This window comes from Adelges cooleyi, unplaced genomic scaffold, assembly GCF_023614345.1.
Source record: "Adelges cooleyi isolate 19-005CV unplaced genomic scaffold, UGA_ACOO_1.1 ACOO_flye_CR_arks_rails_tigmint_CR_PRNA_9, whole genome shotgun sequence".
NCBI classification, from domain to species: domain Eukaryota; kingdom Metazoa; phylum Arthropoda; class Insecta; order Hemiptera; family Adelgidae; genus Adelges; species Adelges cooleyi.
Window position 1 is genome coordinate 369,884 of NW_026096579.1, and position 16,956 is coordinate 386,839.

A 16,956-nucleotide genomic window follows, 5' to 3' on the forward strand; every position below is an offset into this window, starting at 1 on the left:
CTTAACGAGCGATTAATCCTTGTATTCGAAATTCGAATAAATTTAAATATTACTATCTAATACCCTCGTAAATAAAAACTTAAAATTACTCATACTTGTCCTTTAAATTTATTTATATTTTCTAGTCCTTTACCTTCTAATATCAATATTATCGTGCTAATGAATCGACCTATCCTGTAACTACCATGTGAAGCAAGAAAATCTATCTACTTTTGTTCATTATATTGCTTCATCTCGTCAAATCGGAGCTGGTACCATGTAATACGACCGCTCCCGACTCACGGGAAAATAGGAGCGCCTACATAAAAATAAAATTATTTTTGTGCTTAAATATGTTCCTATAATATTTTTTTATTCCTAACAATCGAGCAGCGTTTATAACCCATACGTGGATACTTCTACATCTTTAATTTACATACCAACAGAATAAAATTATAGTGTTAAATAACAATAATCTAGTGAAAAATTAACTAAATAATAGCATATTTGCAAATATAATCATAATTAATAATATCTTTATGTTAAGCAAAATCCAATTTTTGCAATTGTATAGCTTATTTATCTTAAAAAAACATCCTTATTTTTTGTACATATGTCACAAATCGACAATATACACATATATGATACAAGCATACATATATATAGGATATAATATATGTATATAAAAAAAACATATATATTCGTGTAATTTAATACCATTGCATCAGTAAACGGGAAGATTTTGCTGACGCTGTTATTATAATGTCTGGTACATTGGAGTTCATTTAAAATGAACATTGCGATTTATAATTCCGTTAGAAAAATATAGTATTATTGTTCAAACAAGTTAAATGTTTACTTAAATCTCTTTAAGTTCCCTGGCCATATTAGCATGGTTAGAATGATAATCATAATTATAAATTGTAATAATTGATCAGCTAATTTAATTCAAAAGAATGAAGTCCACACGATTTATTAATCATCGCTAAGTTGTTTAATCTAACATTAATTTTATTTAATATTCTAAGGTAAATATTTGCTAATTACTGGCTTTATATGTTTATATTTGTAAGGAGTTAACATCAATTTAACTATACATAGTATTAACAATAAGTAAATGACACAAAAAAATAATTAAAAGTTAAAATACTCAAATTCTAAAAAAAAAAACAAATACAGTTAGTCTATAAAAATTTTGAAATAGACATTTTTTTTCGATTTAAAATATTATGTAGGATTAGTTTTCGTACCCTGCATTGTTCTTATTTCAATCACAATGAAGCCAAACCAATACCATTGTGTTTGACCAGCAGACATTTTTTTCCACAACTGGCTATACAATATAAATAATATATTCTACACTGTTTTACTTAGCCACTCAACATTAGAACTAAATTTAGATAATATAATCTATAGCATCCAATCTCTATATAATAACCATTAAGATGAATTATCTATCAGAAATATAAACGATGAACCTGTCAACCAAATTTGCACAATCATTTAATAAAGGTAGAAATACAAGGAAAGGATTTAGTAGCAGTAATACATAGTTGGAATAGATTATATGAAAAAAAATACAACTTTACTTATTCGGTAATTATTTATTTTTTTGATAGACCTGACATGATACAGAAATAGGCTTATAGCATTACGTACTTACTATACAAAAAATGTATTATGTGAAATATATTATTGAAAAAATCCTAAGACGGTTGTTTTCCCGTCAGCTTAAATATATGTATAATATTTTAAAATTTCTGATTTTATAGTGTATATAGTAATAATAGTAATAAGAACTATAATATATTATGTAAAGAACAGAATAAGGATGCCAGTGTTTTTCTGACATTGGGTTAGTATGTGGGTGCAGTTTGTTGATGTCCGTGTTGTAAGTATTCCTCGAGTGTATTGACTGTGCCATGTGAGTTTCTTAATGTCCATGTAGCACCGATTTTCCAGAATGTCGTTTCGGTATACGAACTACTTATTAAGGTACATGTACGGCTAGTTGAGTCAATGTTAACTTCATTTATGTATAATGTTGGCAATTGTGTACTCAAGTATATTCCTATCAAACGACAATTAGGTAATAGAGAGGCACCATCTTCTACATCCTGTACAGATCCTGATTAAAAATTTGAAACATTTCTTTTTTAATTTGCTAATAATAGCTTACTAGATACTACTTATCCTTATGGTACAAAAAACAACTATTTTATTAGGTTATACGAAGTCATAAAAAAATTATACAATAGGCATGGTATCGTATTGAACAGCCATGATATTTGTATTACATGAAAGTACGTGTTAGTAGTTATAATTTATTTAGTTAATTGTTAAAATCTAAAATAATTTGTATCCTTGTCCTATCAAATAACTTAAATATATAAAAATATGTTAATAGCGTTCAAAAACCATACAACTCCATAATAATATTTACCTAGCATACGACGTCTGATTATACTTTTTAAAGACCAAGCAACAAAGTCTCTTCTCATGTTTGCAAGGTTTTTCAATGTTTTCTTAACTATGACAATAATTATTAAAAGACCGTGTTGAGTAGACATAATTAAGATAAATAATATATTACTTGCATAATTGTGATACAACTAACTTTTTGTACAACCACATATTATTGTTGAACCTCAACAAATGTACTTTTCCTATACTTCAAATCCCAAAGAATTTATTACACATTAACACTGTAGTCTCACTTTCTGCCCCTCTTTTCCCAACAAAAAGTTGAATTTATTACAATTGTTTTTTGACACAACAAATATAATAAATAAAATTAGGCAAAGATCAACTCTAAAACAAGCTTTAAAGGTTATTTATGAATATTAAACCAATCGTACATACCATCCAAACAATCTCCTGACATTTTAATTCCTGTAACAACCACATCAAAAATCAAATTATTCTGCTGTTAATAAGTCCCGGTTTATATATTTTATACATAACATTCACTAGGTTAATTAGATCAATATTAATTAATGCGAAATATTATTGTATAAATGTAAATTTATATTGTATTACGATTTTTAAATAAACTGTATCAATTTTATTTCGAATAATTCTTTAAAGCTTAAACGTAAAACATATATATTTTTTTTTTAATTTAAAAATACATTCTTTTTTAAATTTACCTAATTTACTCTCTATGTCTTGAAGCATTTTGTCGAATAAATCATTGGCTTCTAAAGTTTCTGAAATACTTGTTCTTTTCGAGAGAATTTCTGTATGATCTGAAATTAACAACACAAAATATAATGTTATTGCATTGAATTTTCTATTCTATTATAAACAGGAAAATGAATTTCAAGGAAGAAAAAACATGTGTGCTAGTTATTTGAAAGAAGTATCCTTCAATGTATATTCAATACGTTGAGAGTCTCTTTAACGAATTCAATAGGAATGAAATATTGGAAATAATTTTATAAAATTTAACAAAATCTATTACCCGGTACAGCCGTCAAAAAATTAATATGGCCTGAAATTAACATTAAATTAATAAATGATATTGAATTGAATTTGCTATAGTAAATTAATAGCTATAACATTATTTATATATAAATTATAAGGCAAAAGTCAAAGTAGAAAAACTATATTATATAGACTAGATGATGTATTTTATGCGATGAGAATAAAATATATTAATCAAACGAGGTTGATAGAGCTTACATCAGTATTTTTTCATAAAGCTTCTATTCAAACTTCGGTAAAAAATATAATAATTATAAAACTAGTCAGTTGCATAAAGTGAATACGAAATGAAGTTTTTATATAATTTTCAAATATATTTTTCTACTCTTATCTTGATGTTTTTTATTATTATTATAACTATGATTACGGAAATTTTGGTAGTTAAGATCATCATTGGTATCATCAACCATTGCTTCAATTAGATACTCCAATGCATCTAGAACAAACAAATGAAGATTTTTGCTATACTAAAATATTAAAATTAAATTAAATTAGGTAAGACAAAGCTTCTATATATATGTTAGTATATTATTTAAAATATTATATTTTACTTGCTCCAGATCTACCTCCTACAGTTAAATCATTCTTTTCATAAGCAAGTTTGATGCCAATAGCTGTGACACAATTTTAAAAATATGTATAAAAACAGTAAATTTTAAAAACTTACAAAACATTTGTTTTAAAAATAAAAATGTTACTGACTTGTAATGTGAACTAATTCCATATAACGATCTGTAAAAAAGTGTAATATTGATTTTTTTCAAATTTAACTTCTTTAAGTTTATAACTGTGATAATAAAATAACTACCATAAGGTGCCAAAACTTCCATAAAGAATAAAGATATTAATAAACAGAAGAGTTTCATTTTTATCTGCGAATAATAATAAATAAAAAAACATTATATATTAGTCACAGTTACCTCCGATTTAGAGATGAGAAGGTTATAATTTTACGAGGCCGTTTTAATGGGTTATGAATACATATACATGTATTAACACTTTTCTACTTGAACCACAATATTTCCAAGACCACTAACTGATTTTTTTGTATATAAGATAGTAATCAAACTAGAAAGGTTGATTATTTGGCCAATTATACAGTAATTTCACTATACTAAGGATTGACAAAAATAAAAATAAGTCTTTTGACTATTTAAATTGCATAGTATAAAACTTAGGTTACACTATTCAAAATAGAAATTAGGGGAACAAGCCCCACTCGAAATTAGTTTGGAAGTTACAGACTTTTAAAGTTGGAAGCAGGTTGACGAGGAATCCGATCATAATCGAGGACCAAGTACCCAGCGGGCGCGGGTAGACGTGCAGTGCCGGGCGAGCGCGTATGTCGATATCGGCCAACTTTAAAAGTCTGTAACTTCTTAACTAAGTGCGAGCGGGGCAAAATATTTACATATTCGTATTCAGTATGCGAAATACTATTAATTAAAAAAAAAAAATTAAAAAAAGGGTGTCCGGTAAAGTAGACTTACACCGAAGATAACATTTTAGAGAGAATGTCAAATCCGTTTTAAAATAAGATCCTTATAAATATAGTTATTACCGTTATAAAAAATATTAACATATGTTTTCAAATAATATACTATGATGTATTAAAATGATGAAATTTTATAAATCGTTTTCTTATACAAACACTGTGACACGAGAATTTTATGTATAGAGAGATTTCGTCCAAGTCAATAAAGGAATATTCAGCAAAATGATATAGATTTTATGTGTACAAAATTGATTTTAAAGTTTTGTTTTAAAATCGTTAAAATTAAAAACTTAAAAACATGAAAAAAAAATTTTCTCTTAATTTTAACTTAGTTTTTAAAGGGAATATTTGAGTTTTCTTTAAAACATTGACTTTTTCTTCACTTAACCTTATCAGACCCCCGGGTTACTATAGTGTAACGACTATAAATAAATAAATGCATTCATAGTAACATCCATTTAAATTTAAGTCAAAGTAAAAAAAAATATTTTTAATTTTGAAATTTTATTTTTAACGATTAAAAAAAACTGTACGCATATATGTGTACAGTTTCCTTATTACTGTTTTTTAACACTACATAATTAAACATTTTAGATTTTAATAGAAATACTTACTTAAATTGGGGAGTTGGTAAGAGGTTCTTGGACAACAATCGACTTGTTCAGCTTTTGAAACTAAATGTACTGCTTGCGCTTTATGGTTGGGCTTATACTTCGACCAAAAAAACAGAATTCTAATAGGCTTTTGTATTGTAACTATGTTCATTTATTTACACAACAGATTCATTTTTTTTTTTGTTGCAATTTATCGTGTACATGCGTTACTTAGGAAGCGGAGTTTAGATTATTTTATTCTACACACTACTGCTAAATAAGTATAGTTTTACAAAAACTGTTTTAACGGTTACAAATATTGAAATTTAAAATAACTCTAACTGTATTGAAATAATAAAACTCGAATAACGTAAATTATATAATGATGTGCTATAATTAATTAGAATTGACTAATCATTTCCTGCAATAATTTATAACAAAGTGCCTTATGTTAATTGTGTATAATCTAAAACAAAGGCCAGAACTTTGAGTTGTTAAACGATCTTGAATTAATTGATTTGACGGCTTTTTTTACGAGCAATAGATTAGTTAAGTGTCATGCTAATCAATTTATTGTGTTGGATAGTATTATCATGTTGGTTGTGTATTTAGCGACCTGGTTTCCCTAGTACTATGTAGAAAATATTATTGGAGCATTACCTAATTATAAGTTATTTAATTTATCAGTTTTTCGGTCTTTTTAATATACAAACAAAACTGCAAGGCAGTGTTTGATGTAAATAATGAAAAACGCGTGCGAAGATTCGCACTTGTGCCAAATTACGTCTCTCTTACTTTAATATTTGTACAGACAAACTTTTATACGGAAACTGCTCGCCGTAAGTTTAAAATATACAATAAGTTAATTTTTTTTTCTTGATTTTCAATGAGTAGGGATGAACTTCCCTAAAAATTGATAGTTTTTGAGTTTCAAAAATGATTAATGAAGGCCCATAAAGAAATCTTAAGGGAAAGAATCCCTTAAGTAAAATAATTAGAGAAGGTACCAACGTAATTAATAATTCAAAACTTGTAATTGAGGAAAAAAAATAGGTTTTTATCAGAGTTTCAAATTCTCAATTGCCGAAATTATATGGTTTACCAAAAATTCACAAACCAGGAAACACTATGAGATCTATTGTATCAAACATCAATGCTCCAAGTTATAATTTATCTAAATATTTAGTTAAAGTTTTTTCATCTTTAAAGAAATTTGATAGTTTTTCAGTTAAGAACAACATCGAACTAGTTAACAACCTAACAGTTGGCAACATAAAATGACGGCATTTAATAGTATGGTTTTCAGGTTAGTTAACATTCCTATGTTAAAAAATGATTTTGATAAAGAACTTAATTTAATAACTGAAATAGCTAAATTTTATAAGTATGATGCAAATATGATTTTTAGATTATATTTGTTTTTGTGTTCAAGTCTCAGCTATACCGTGCAGTGTACACAATCGCCCAATGTTTTCACTAGCTATGCTTAACAAAAAAATCCAATAACAAAATACGATGTAGGGATCTGTTGCGATCAACTGTATACATAAAAAAAAATTTTTTTGTCTGTACTCACGATATCACCCAAGCCACTAAACTGATTTTTTCGTGTAGCAATTTTATAAAGCAGAAATCGTTTAAACAGAAAATAATATTAATAAAACACCCCCTTCCCTTCAAAAACCGAGAAACACATAAAAAAAAATTTACACATTTTTCAATATAAAATTACAATGCTTTTTAGCTTTTTAATAAAGTAGATTAAAATAATAATCTAAAAATAACGTTTTTATGCGCCTTAAAAAGTATAAAATAACCCTCGGGGGTCTTGATAACCAAGTAGGACAGGTGAACTAGAAAAACGTGGGGCGCATCTTTCTACTTAGATATTAAAACCTAAGCTTTCATGCTAATGCATTAAGTTGTCTCTCATAATGCTGTCTCTCTAACCGAACGGATCAGAAAGTGATAGTAAGACTTTTTATCGGAAATGAAATTTAATGGATTTCCGTGCCACTTGCCTTAAATTTCAGTGCAAATTGGAAAGACTTAATAGCTATTCTCTCTAAAGTTTGTTACGTGTGAAGACGTGTGAAGTAGTAAAGATGTGCCCCACGTTTTTCTAGTTCACCTGTCCTATTTGGTTATCAAGACCCCCCGGAAAGTTATTTTATACTTTTTAAAGCGCATAAAAACGTTATTTTTAGATTAATTTTTTAATCTAGTTTAGTTATTTTGTTCTTTTTCGTTTTCGTATGTACGTATCTATATATTTAAATGAACAATGTTATATAATGAATATACATATTATTATACATATATTTTACATATAAATAATATTATTACAATATTATATAATAAAATCCGTCCATTTCGTCTGTGAGCGGTGATTACATTAGAAAGGCTGCATGGTCAGAAGGATTATCTTAAGAATTAGTAATCAATTTAAAAGCTTATAATTTTAGATTTATTACTGTATAAATTATCATAAAAGTTGAAATCAAGTTGTAATAACTATATAAATTATCATAAAAGTTGTAAGAAAATGCAAAAAAACGTAATGATGGGAACGGGTTTGAACCTGGTACCGCTCATATCTGAGCACCGTTTACGCCCAAACGCACCACGCATAATTTTTGCTGGCGGGTGAGAAATAAGTCTTTTTGAATTGCAAGATTCCACCCAGAACGACGAACAAGAAATCGACCCCATTTTAACCCCCTTAGGGGTGGAATTTTCAACCTCTTGTGGACTAATAATGCATTGTCATTGAACTGTGAGCAACCCTGAAAGTTTCACCGGATAGCTAATCGGGAAGTGCTCGAAATTTGAGTTGCAAGATTCCACCCGGAACGACAAACAAGATTGTGAGTTCATAAAAATGTTATAATAAAAATAGTCTTTTTAGTTCCAAAATTCTGTGGAATATTCTTTTAACATAATGCTGCCAATAAACATTGATAAACCAAAAAAAATATTATAAACTCGTTCCTCTAGAAGGCAAGTTGTCCAGTTTCTTTACAATATTGCTCCCGCCTTGTCAATGCCTAGAAGTATATTTTTATGAGTGTAGAAAATATGTATTTACACTTTTGAATGTTTGTTATCTTATATTAAATGATGAATCGTACATAATAGTTTTGAGTGTTGTATTCCTTGGTAAATATATTTGGATAAGCTTTTTGAACCCTCTGGGCTAATGCTATGATGTCTTTGTGGCCTTTTTCTACTAATCCTTCTACGTATTGTCTGATACGTTTAGGTGGTTCCCAACGTTTAATTGTTTCAATATCCGATGAACACATTTCAGCTTTTCTAGAAATTCCTAATTTTTCATTCATCTGATACCGTTCATAATGTGTCAACTTATGACCGTACCAAGTGGGATGAGTTGCGCCATGTTTAATTACCATAAAAAGTTGAACTGGAGTGCCCGCTATCAATTTAAAAAAAAAATTATTGGCAATTTTTGTCCAACTTGCTAGTTATTATTAAAAGGTACTGTATTTAACCAAATATTTATAATACAACTCCTCCCCCCCCTTTAGAATAGAAATAAAACGCCTAAAAAGATAATATGGAATAAGTGTAATTGTTAAAAATGTAAATTAGTTTTATCTTTGATATATTGTTATGAACTGTTCCTATTAACATTCTGTAAGTTAAGTGATGTTATAACATATCCCATAAAAATATGTGTTTTATCCCATAAGAAAGATTATTATAATGTTACAAAGTTTGTTTATATAAAAATATTTAAATTAAAAAAATGTTTAATAGTTTGAAAACTATTACAAATATACAATAACACTTACCTGTTGCACGAAGGGTTCTAATTCTTAAATCTTCTGAAACACCAATTTGTCTCTTTTTTAAAAGATTGGTTAAACTTTCGGCTGAAAATAAGAATTTCCGTGTTAATAATAATTAATAAGTAATAAAAAAAAATCCGCATAGACTTAAGCATAGTCCAAACCAGTACAGTATACTTATTTGTAATTGTATAACATATCATATATTATATTTCAAGTTTTTAAATAGTCTTAAAAATCCACGTTTATAATGTTAAAGTCACTTTTAGGGTTTTTTCATTATAAAAAAATAATTTGACTAAAGTTTTTATTTATTTTTACTCGTGTTATATATTATAGGTGTATGTTAGACCTATCTTTAGACTACTTTTCAGCCATTAAATCCTAAAATTGTCCCTAAAAAAAAAACTTCCAATTTTATTTGTGGTTGTGCCATATTTGAAAGTAATAATTCTATGTCGGTTAAATGAAACAAAATGACAATTCAAAATAATATAACTTTAATGGTGTAAAACATACCAGGGGTATACGTGATTTCCTTGGGAGAAACATAATTGTATGAAGTTAATGTGGAAAAGTACCATTCAGGATTTGTTTTTTCGTATCTCGGACAACAAAAGGCTTTCCAACCACAGCTATGGATAATAGCTATTATTATGGGCCACTGAAATATACCAACCAAGTTTAACATCATATCGCTTGATTGAACACTATGACACAAAATTATGGATTTCTGAAATAATTTAGGTTAGAACAATCATACGCCAAATACGTGTAGCAAATATAAGAAAAAAACAATATGCGGCACACGTAACAACATGCAAAAAAACTCTTAAATTGACATCATATTTGTTTAGACATGTGTTCAAACACATGCACGATATATTATTCACTGTTATAAACTCTTCGATGCGAATCTATGGATAGTAGGTTCAAAACAAACACAAAGTACACCAGCACATTAACGTCTTGGGTGTCTTTTAAGGGGCCTCCGAAACATTAAAATACTGTATAGGCACTTAACAAGCAATATTTGAATTATTTTATATATTTTATGCGAACAAACCATGTAGACTTGCCTCTAGGTACCTATTGATCACATCAAATCCTAATTTTAATTACCAGCGAAAGTGAACTTTTCATTTAGAGCAATTTTATGATTTAAGAGCTAAAAATTCGACAAAAAAAAATGTTTATTACAAATTTTTTTTTACACATGTTATATGGTATATTTTGGACCTATTTCCAAGTTAATTTCCAGCACTTAAATTCCAAAATTGCATCAAAAACAATTAAAAAAACTTCTAACCTCTTTCCCGGGGGAAGGGAGGGTGTGTTCTAACGATATTTGGGTTTTCTGTGTGCAATTATGTTGATAAAACTTTTATAATAAAAATGCTACGGTTTTAATAAATCGAAAATATTTTCAAAACGCGTAGAATTTCGGCACTTGTGAACATAAATGTTTTAGTTCATTTTTTTTTTTTATTTGCCGTCGATAAATATATTTATAAATCAAATATAATTTTGATCGTGAAAACACGCCGAGTTAACAAAAAAACAATACACAAAATTTCTATGTTCAAATTTCTCATATTTTTTGTGCACTACTCAGAATTACTTTTTATAATAGAAAACTGATGTTTATGACAAATCATCGTGTAAAATTTTATCGAATCACATATTCTGTTTACTGTTTACTTAGGATTTACTCAACAGATATTTTTATTATTTTACAAACACTGGGCCTTTAATAATCCGTAAAACCGATAGTAAATTTTAACAAGAAAAAAATCTTGCTTGGACGATTACATACATAAACCAAAAAGCCATTGCAATGGGTTGAGGACTTGAGTTTGACCGAACTGACTGAATAGAATTGTGATGCATAATCAACAGATGGGTCCCAGCGTTCAAGGTATCTCGAATTTAATTGCCTTCTTAAAAATATCTCAATTATATAATTTAATTTAATCAAAAAACATGTTTCATCTGTAAATAACTAATATTTACTAATGGCCTAAGATGCCGATGTAATTTTAAGATCAATAAAAAAATTTAAAAAAAGAATTGTGATGAGAACATTGTACTTAGTATTTTATTTTATTGTTAGGGTGGTTACGATTAGGGTTGAGCGTTTTTCTGCAACAATATGTTTTCCATTGTTACATTTTAATCAACGATATATTGCAAATATATTTCAAATGCCTGTTACTCATTGACTATTCACTCTCACTCTTTGACACCTACAAACATTCAGCCGCCAAAGTGCAAGTTTCCTCTTTAGTTTGGCTTTTCCTAAATGAAAAAAAAGTTACACTACATATTCTTGAGAAACTTGTATATGACGTTATAGCCGCAATCTTGGAAAAATCTTTGGTTTTCAAAACTTAACCACATCTATAAGCAATATTGAAGGCCTTTTCATAAGAGATTTTAAAAGCCAGTAGTAAGAACCGTGTGTCTTAATAATGTGCAAAGTTATGCATAATAAAAAATAAAAAATACTTTTCCATGTGTGTTATTTATATGTAAACTGAAGAATACCTTTGCCAAAAAAATAAATAAAATCAGAAAATATTTCCACCTTACTAGACACATTTTTTCATCGAGATGTACCCAACTTTCGTTATGAAACGGAAAAAAATTAAACCAGCCTTATAAGTTTGTGCCTTTATGTCAAGAGATGCCTTAAGGTATTTATTACTGTATTTATTTTCTGTGAGTTTCTGGAAAAACATTAGGAATTTAATTTAAAAGTTTGGAAATAAAAAATTGTTTTATGATTATTATTATCACTGACTTAAAATAGGATTTGTTATGGAGATTTTGTGGATTGAAAATCGAACGATGTAAATACTATTAGTTTTGAAATGTCGATATTGTTCGAGAAAAGTAATTAAAAATGCAACAATTGTGATAAAAGCTATTAGCATTAGAGGGAAGAAAAACGGAAGAAGTTAAGACAATAGCATTATTACAGTCACCAAACTGTTGACCTAGCTCATTCACAAATCTAATCCAAAAAACAGTGCAAACTGCAAAAACTGCATTACAAAAATAATTGCCAATATACCACATTTTGTGCAATAAAAATAAAATTAAGCATTGATAAAAGCGCTGAAAAGACAATAATGTGCTTAAAAGAAGCCTATAATTCTTGTTTACGATTAGTAAAGATCATTAGTGCAAGACTGTCACAACTCAAAAAGAATAGTTTTCAGGAAGTTCAATTTAAAGATTGAACCTGCGACCAAATGGTTAGTTTTAAGTTTAAGTTTAAGTATTAATACTTGGCAATTTTTTTTTTTGATAGTCGATGCTTGGTATTTTTATTTTAAACTACTTAATTAAATCTCAGTTAGACTCCAGAAATTGGGATTATTGTTTTTTTAGCAATAAGACTTTATAAAACCAAACTGCCACATGCGGTTTTTGTGGAAGTTTACCATTTCAAATCAAATATTTTCCCCGCCATGCTGAGAAATGTGGGAGTTTTGTTTTTCTTGTTGAATTAATTTAATGCTACAACACAAAACGTGGCAGTTTATTATATTTTCACGGGTTTCATCCCGTTAAGAATTATTTTTATGTTAAAAGTAAATCGAAATGTAGGCAGTCTTGAGTTTCTATATTAGTTATCATTAGATTTAAATTATAACTAAATATATTTGTGTAGCTAGTGAGGATATAGAAGAGGAATGGTAAACAAAATTTAACTAGTTGACGATAATAAGGGGGGTTAAATCTCTGTATAAGTATAGCACAAGGGTCACAATGTCGCCACTCAAACCCTCTTATAAAAGACCATTACATTACATTACATTACCCTCGATGCCCAACAATCCGCCTAAAAGATTAAAAAGTAAGTGGTACAGAGAGACCTTCTCTCACAACTAATAAAAATTCAAATTTATAAGTGTTTTCACTTGTTGTACTTATGTTGTGTAGATTGTATAATTTAAATTTTAAAAAAATAATAACAAAATAAGGTGGTGTTAAAACTTACATGACGATACATCAAAACGTGTGATTCGAAGAAAACACTAATACATTAATAATTATAAGAAATTGTATTTTATTTATATAATTTATCGATTATTATTTGCGTACACTTATTTCGTGTCTAGACATAACAAGCCCATAATTATTTTTATTTTTATCAAGAACAAAAAACCATGGGACAATAAATAGTAGTAGACATCATAACTAAATAAATGGCCATTCCGGATGGTACTAATTTGTCTATAGTGTTACAATTCAACACGCGAGTAACTTGCATGGTACTCGGTGCCTTTACTGGACACTGTATTAAAATAAATAAATAAATTTCAATAATTTTATATTTAATACTCATTTTATTGTATGTTTTGTCGAAACATAACATTTTAACCATTTTACAAGAAACCGTAAAATAATTATTATATTTTGTATTACTTAAAAAAAAAAATGAAATAACAGCATATTAATGAATGAATAATATGAGACATTGAACTTTACAGTAACATTAGTATAATTATAATATATGAGTAATATACTAGACTTGATTTAGCTGTTTAACTTTATCATAATTTTGTTATGAGTAGGTTTTATTACAGATCTGGATCTGAATTCGGTGTCCACGATTCCCTTCTGATACGAACGAACTCTGCTATAGGAATCCCAGGGGGATGGCAATATGCTCTAACAAGTTTCTTGTATAGAGATAAACCTATTTTGTCTAAAACAAAAAGATGTTTTTTTTTTAAATTTTAAAATAAATAAATAATAACCGTTAGACACTACGCACTCTAATTTGAGTTAACTCTGTTATAAGTTACATCATTTAAAATTTCAAAGTAACAAATGACATTTATACCAATACAACGCATTTAGTTTATTCATAACATCATTAATTGTGTTCTATTCGGTCTATGATAATTATTGACCAAAAACACAAATTTAGAAATTGAAATATAACTAAATTTTCGTCAACGAAACTTAATATGCATTTTTCAACCTAATATACAGTATTTAGTTAATTTAATGGTGAAACCTTGCATTTCAAGTTAAGATTGTTTTTATTTTTGTATTATTATTTTTTTTTGTGTGAATACACGATATTTCCTTAAACGCTAAACGACGATTTCTTAAATGTAGTTAGCAAGTGTCGCGTTCAGAAATCCTACTTGAATGTTATTTTATTGAACCAAGTATTTATGCTAGCAAAAAGTAGCTAAAGGTATGTATTTCAATTGTTATCAATTCCACTCCAAACGCTTCACAGGTTCGCATCGAAGCTGAAATAAATTCAATTAAAATATAATGTAGTATTGTTAATAGTTACTTTTTTTAGCAGCGCCAATTTGAGACCCATTCAAGTAGAGTATTGTGCCCTCGACCGCTATATCAGTGTCGCCAACATATTCTAAAAAATCATCTAACGAGACATATTGTTTTACATATTTTGCTTTCGCTTTTTTCTTCGCATATAGTCTACAGTCGTCGAAAGATAAACATAAAATCTGAAACATATTATTTTTTTTTGTGAATATTATTATATTTTTCGTAATACAAAAAAATTGTTTTAAAAGTTGAGGTATAAATTTATTTTAATTGACCCATTGGTCGGGCGGTCAGTCGATGAAAATGTTACGTTTGAAATTCAAAGTAAAACTGACCAATATTGTAGAAATATACAATCAAGTGTTATTGTCTTAGAAAATATAAAAACTTACTTCCTCCTCGGGGTCTTCTTGGGCCGAACTTGACGATGCACCCACCTGTTTAAATTAGAAATATTGTACATTCAAGTGCTATTGTCTCAGAAAATATAAAACAACTTACATTGCCCGTGGTACGTGCTGGGACTGAACCTGGCGATGCGACCACCTGTTTAAATTAGAATAATTGTACAATCAAGTGTGATTGTCTTAAAAAAATATATAAAACTTACATTGTCCCCGGTACGTGCCGGGACCGAACTTAACGATGCGCCCACCTACATAGTAGAAAATTGTACAATCAAGTGTTATTTTCTGAGAAAATAAATAAACTAACTTTTTCCTCGGTAAGTTCTGGGTTTAAACCCGATGGTGCACCCAGTATATGGATAGCAATTAAAAAGTTAGATATTAACAAAATAGTGTATTTTAAATACATTTTATTAGAGTTTATACTCTAGTGTTTAACTCGGCAACAAAACGAATGATTTGTCTTCCTAAAATTGTTAGTTTTATAGTGAACTAAAAAGCCCCAACTAAAATTAAAAATGTATACTGTAGAATAAATCAAACAGTAAATTTCATTAAATTGACATTGTGTTTGTTTTATTCGGTATAAAGCGAACAAAGAATTATTTGATTTCCCATACAAGTGTTTTTTTTTTTGTTGAAACAAGTTTTTAGGCTCGGCGTTAACCAATAATATTTGTTTGATTTTTGACGCTTAATCTCCTCTCCTCTCCTTTCTCCCATCCCTCTTCCTTAATACAAAATAAGATATTTTATTAAAGGCTAGAAGGATTTTTAATTAATTAACTATAATCAAAAGGCAGTGGAAAAAAATATATACTAAAATATTGTTGTGCACAAATTCTAAAATAATATGCTTAATGCGATCAAACTGTCAAGCTGTGATTTAAAAAATAATATTTTAGGGCAATCGTATAAAAGTACAGTGCGCATTGCAAGTATAAAATAGCCACTGTACAGTGGGTTTGAGTCACGATGGGTCCTATAGGGTCATCTATGTTATAAATTACTGCACCTTGGATTTTTTTAAATTGCTGGTTTTTTGCTATTATAATAATATGATATAATTACACAAAAGTATATCGATTGTGAAATGTTTTATTAGTCAGTATGATATATATAAATATATATATATATATATATATATATATATATATATATGATGATATATATATGTATGATGTATATGAAACGTATAGTAGACAAAACAACGTTTAACTAAAATACACTTGACAAAAACAAGCAATTAAATTTATTTGTTAACATCATTTTTTATGACAATATGATTTTTGTGCGTTGGAGATGTAACGGGACGCAATAAAAAATTATATATTCTTATAGCTGAAAACTCCCTCTACAAAATGCATATATTGGGTATAGGGTAAAATTGAGTAAATGTTAACTGAAGTCTTTGAAAAAAAAAAAAAACTGTAATAATAATTTTTATTTTATAATATTTATATGTTACTTAACAATCGAGCATTTTTATTTTATATATTTCAATAGCCAAAAAAAAATTAATGAATTATCGGCATTTTTATTTTCAAAATAACAGAATAAACAATATGTGTTTAGTTCACTTGGCTATAACTGCAGTTCACAAAATGTTATTAAGTTGAAATTTTATACTTACACTAGTAATCATATACTAACGAGATCCTAGAAAAAAAAATTGATTTTTTTTAAACATTATTAATGGTCTTTTTTTGCCACCTAAATTTCATTCTCAGACCACTGTGGCGGCCATAAGAAACTCCCCCCCCCTCTCTTATGTATTATAACTTAATTTTCTGTTTCACGTTGTAAATATAAGCTGCCTATTTTCTTCAAAGTCTGCGTCGATCGCGCGTTGTTATCGT

The 16,956-nt window shown here is 28.1% G+C and overlaps 3 protein-coding genes across 3 annotated transcripts; all 3 read right to left on the reverse strand.

Moving 5' to 3' along the window:
• Nucleotides 1–1,579: 1,579 nt before the first annotated feature.
• Nucleotides 1,580–10,054, reverse strand: LOC126846494 (uncharacterized). The gene is made up of 11 exons (XM_050585927.1): nt 9,947–10,054; nt 5,575–5,671; nt 4,274–4,337; nt 4,168–4,197; nt 4,017–4,079; nt 3,833–3,901; nt 3,443–3,472; nt 3,129–3,227; nt 2,842–2,871; nt 2,423–2,509; nt 1,580–2,107 (listed from the first exon to the last, which is right to left on the reverse strand). The coding sequence occupies exons 3-11, from the start codon at nt 4,329–4,331 to the stop codon at nt 1,836–1,838; spliced, it is 738 nt and encodes a 245-aa protein (XP_050441884.1). The 5' UTR covers nt 4,332–4,337; nt 5,575–5,671; nt 9,947–10,054; the 3' UTR covers nt 1,580–1,835.
• Nucleotides 7,813–10,059, reverse strand: LOC126846495 (uncharacterized). Its single transcript, XM_050585928.1, has 4 exons — nt 9,885–10,059; nt 9,369–9,449; nt 8,685–8,989; nt 7,813–8,600 (listed from the first exon to the last, which is right to left on the reverse strand). The coding sequence occupies exons 1-4, from the start codon at nt 10,057–10,059 to the stop codon at nt 8,547–8,549; spliced, it is 615 nt and encodes a 204-aa protein (XP_050441885.1). The 3' UTR covers nt 7,813–8,546.
• A 3,690-nt stretch (nt 10,060–13,749) lies between these two features.
• On the reverse strand, nt 13,750–15,580 carry LOC126846702 (uncharacterized). The gene is made up of 6 exons (XM_050586442.1): nt 15,405–15,580; nt 15,301–15,345; nt 15,192–15,236; nt 15,083–15,127; nt 14,692–14,869; nt 13,750–14,085 (listed from the first exon to the last, which is right to left on the reverse strand). Exons 1-6 carry the CDS (start codon nt 15,504–15,506, stop codon nt 13,958–13,960), a joined length of 543 nt encoding a protein of 180 aa, XP_050442399.1. The 5' UTR covers nt 15,507–15,580; the 3' UTR covers nt 13,750–13,957.
• Nucleotides 15,581–16,956: the final 1,376 nt, after the last annotated feature.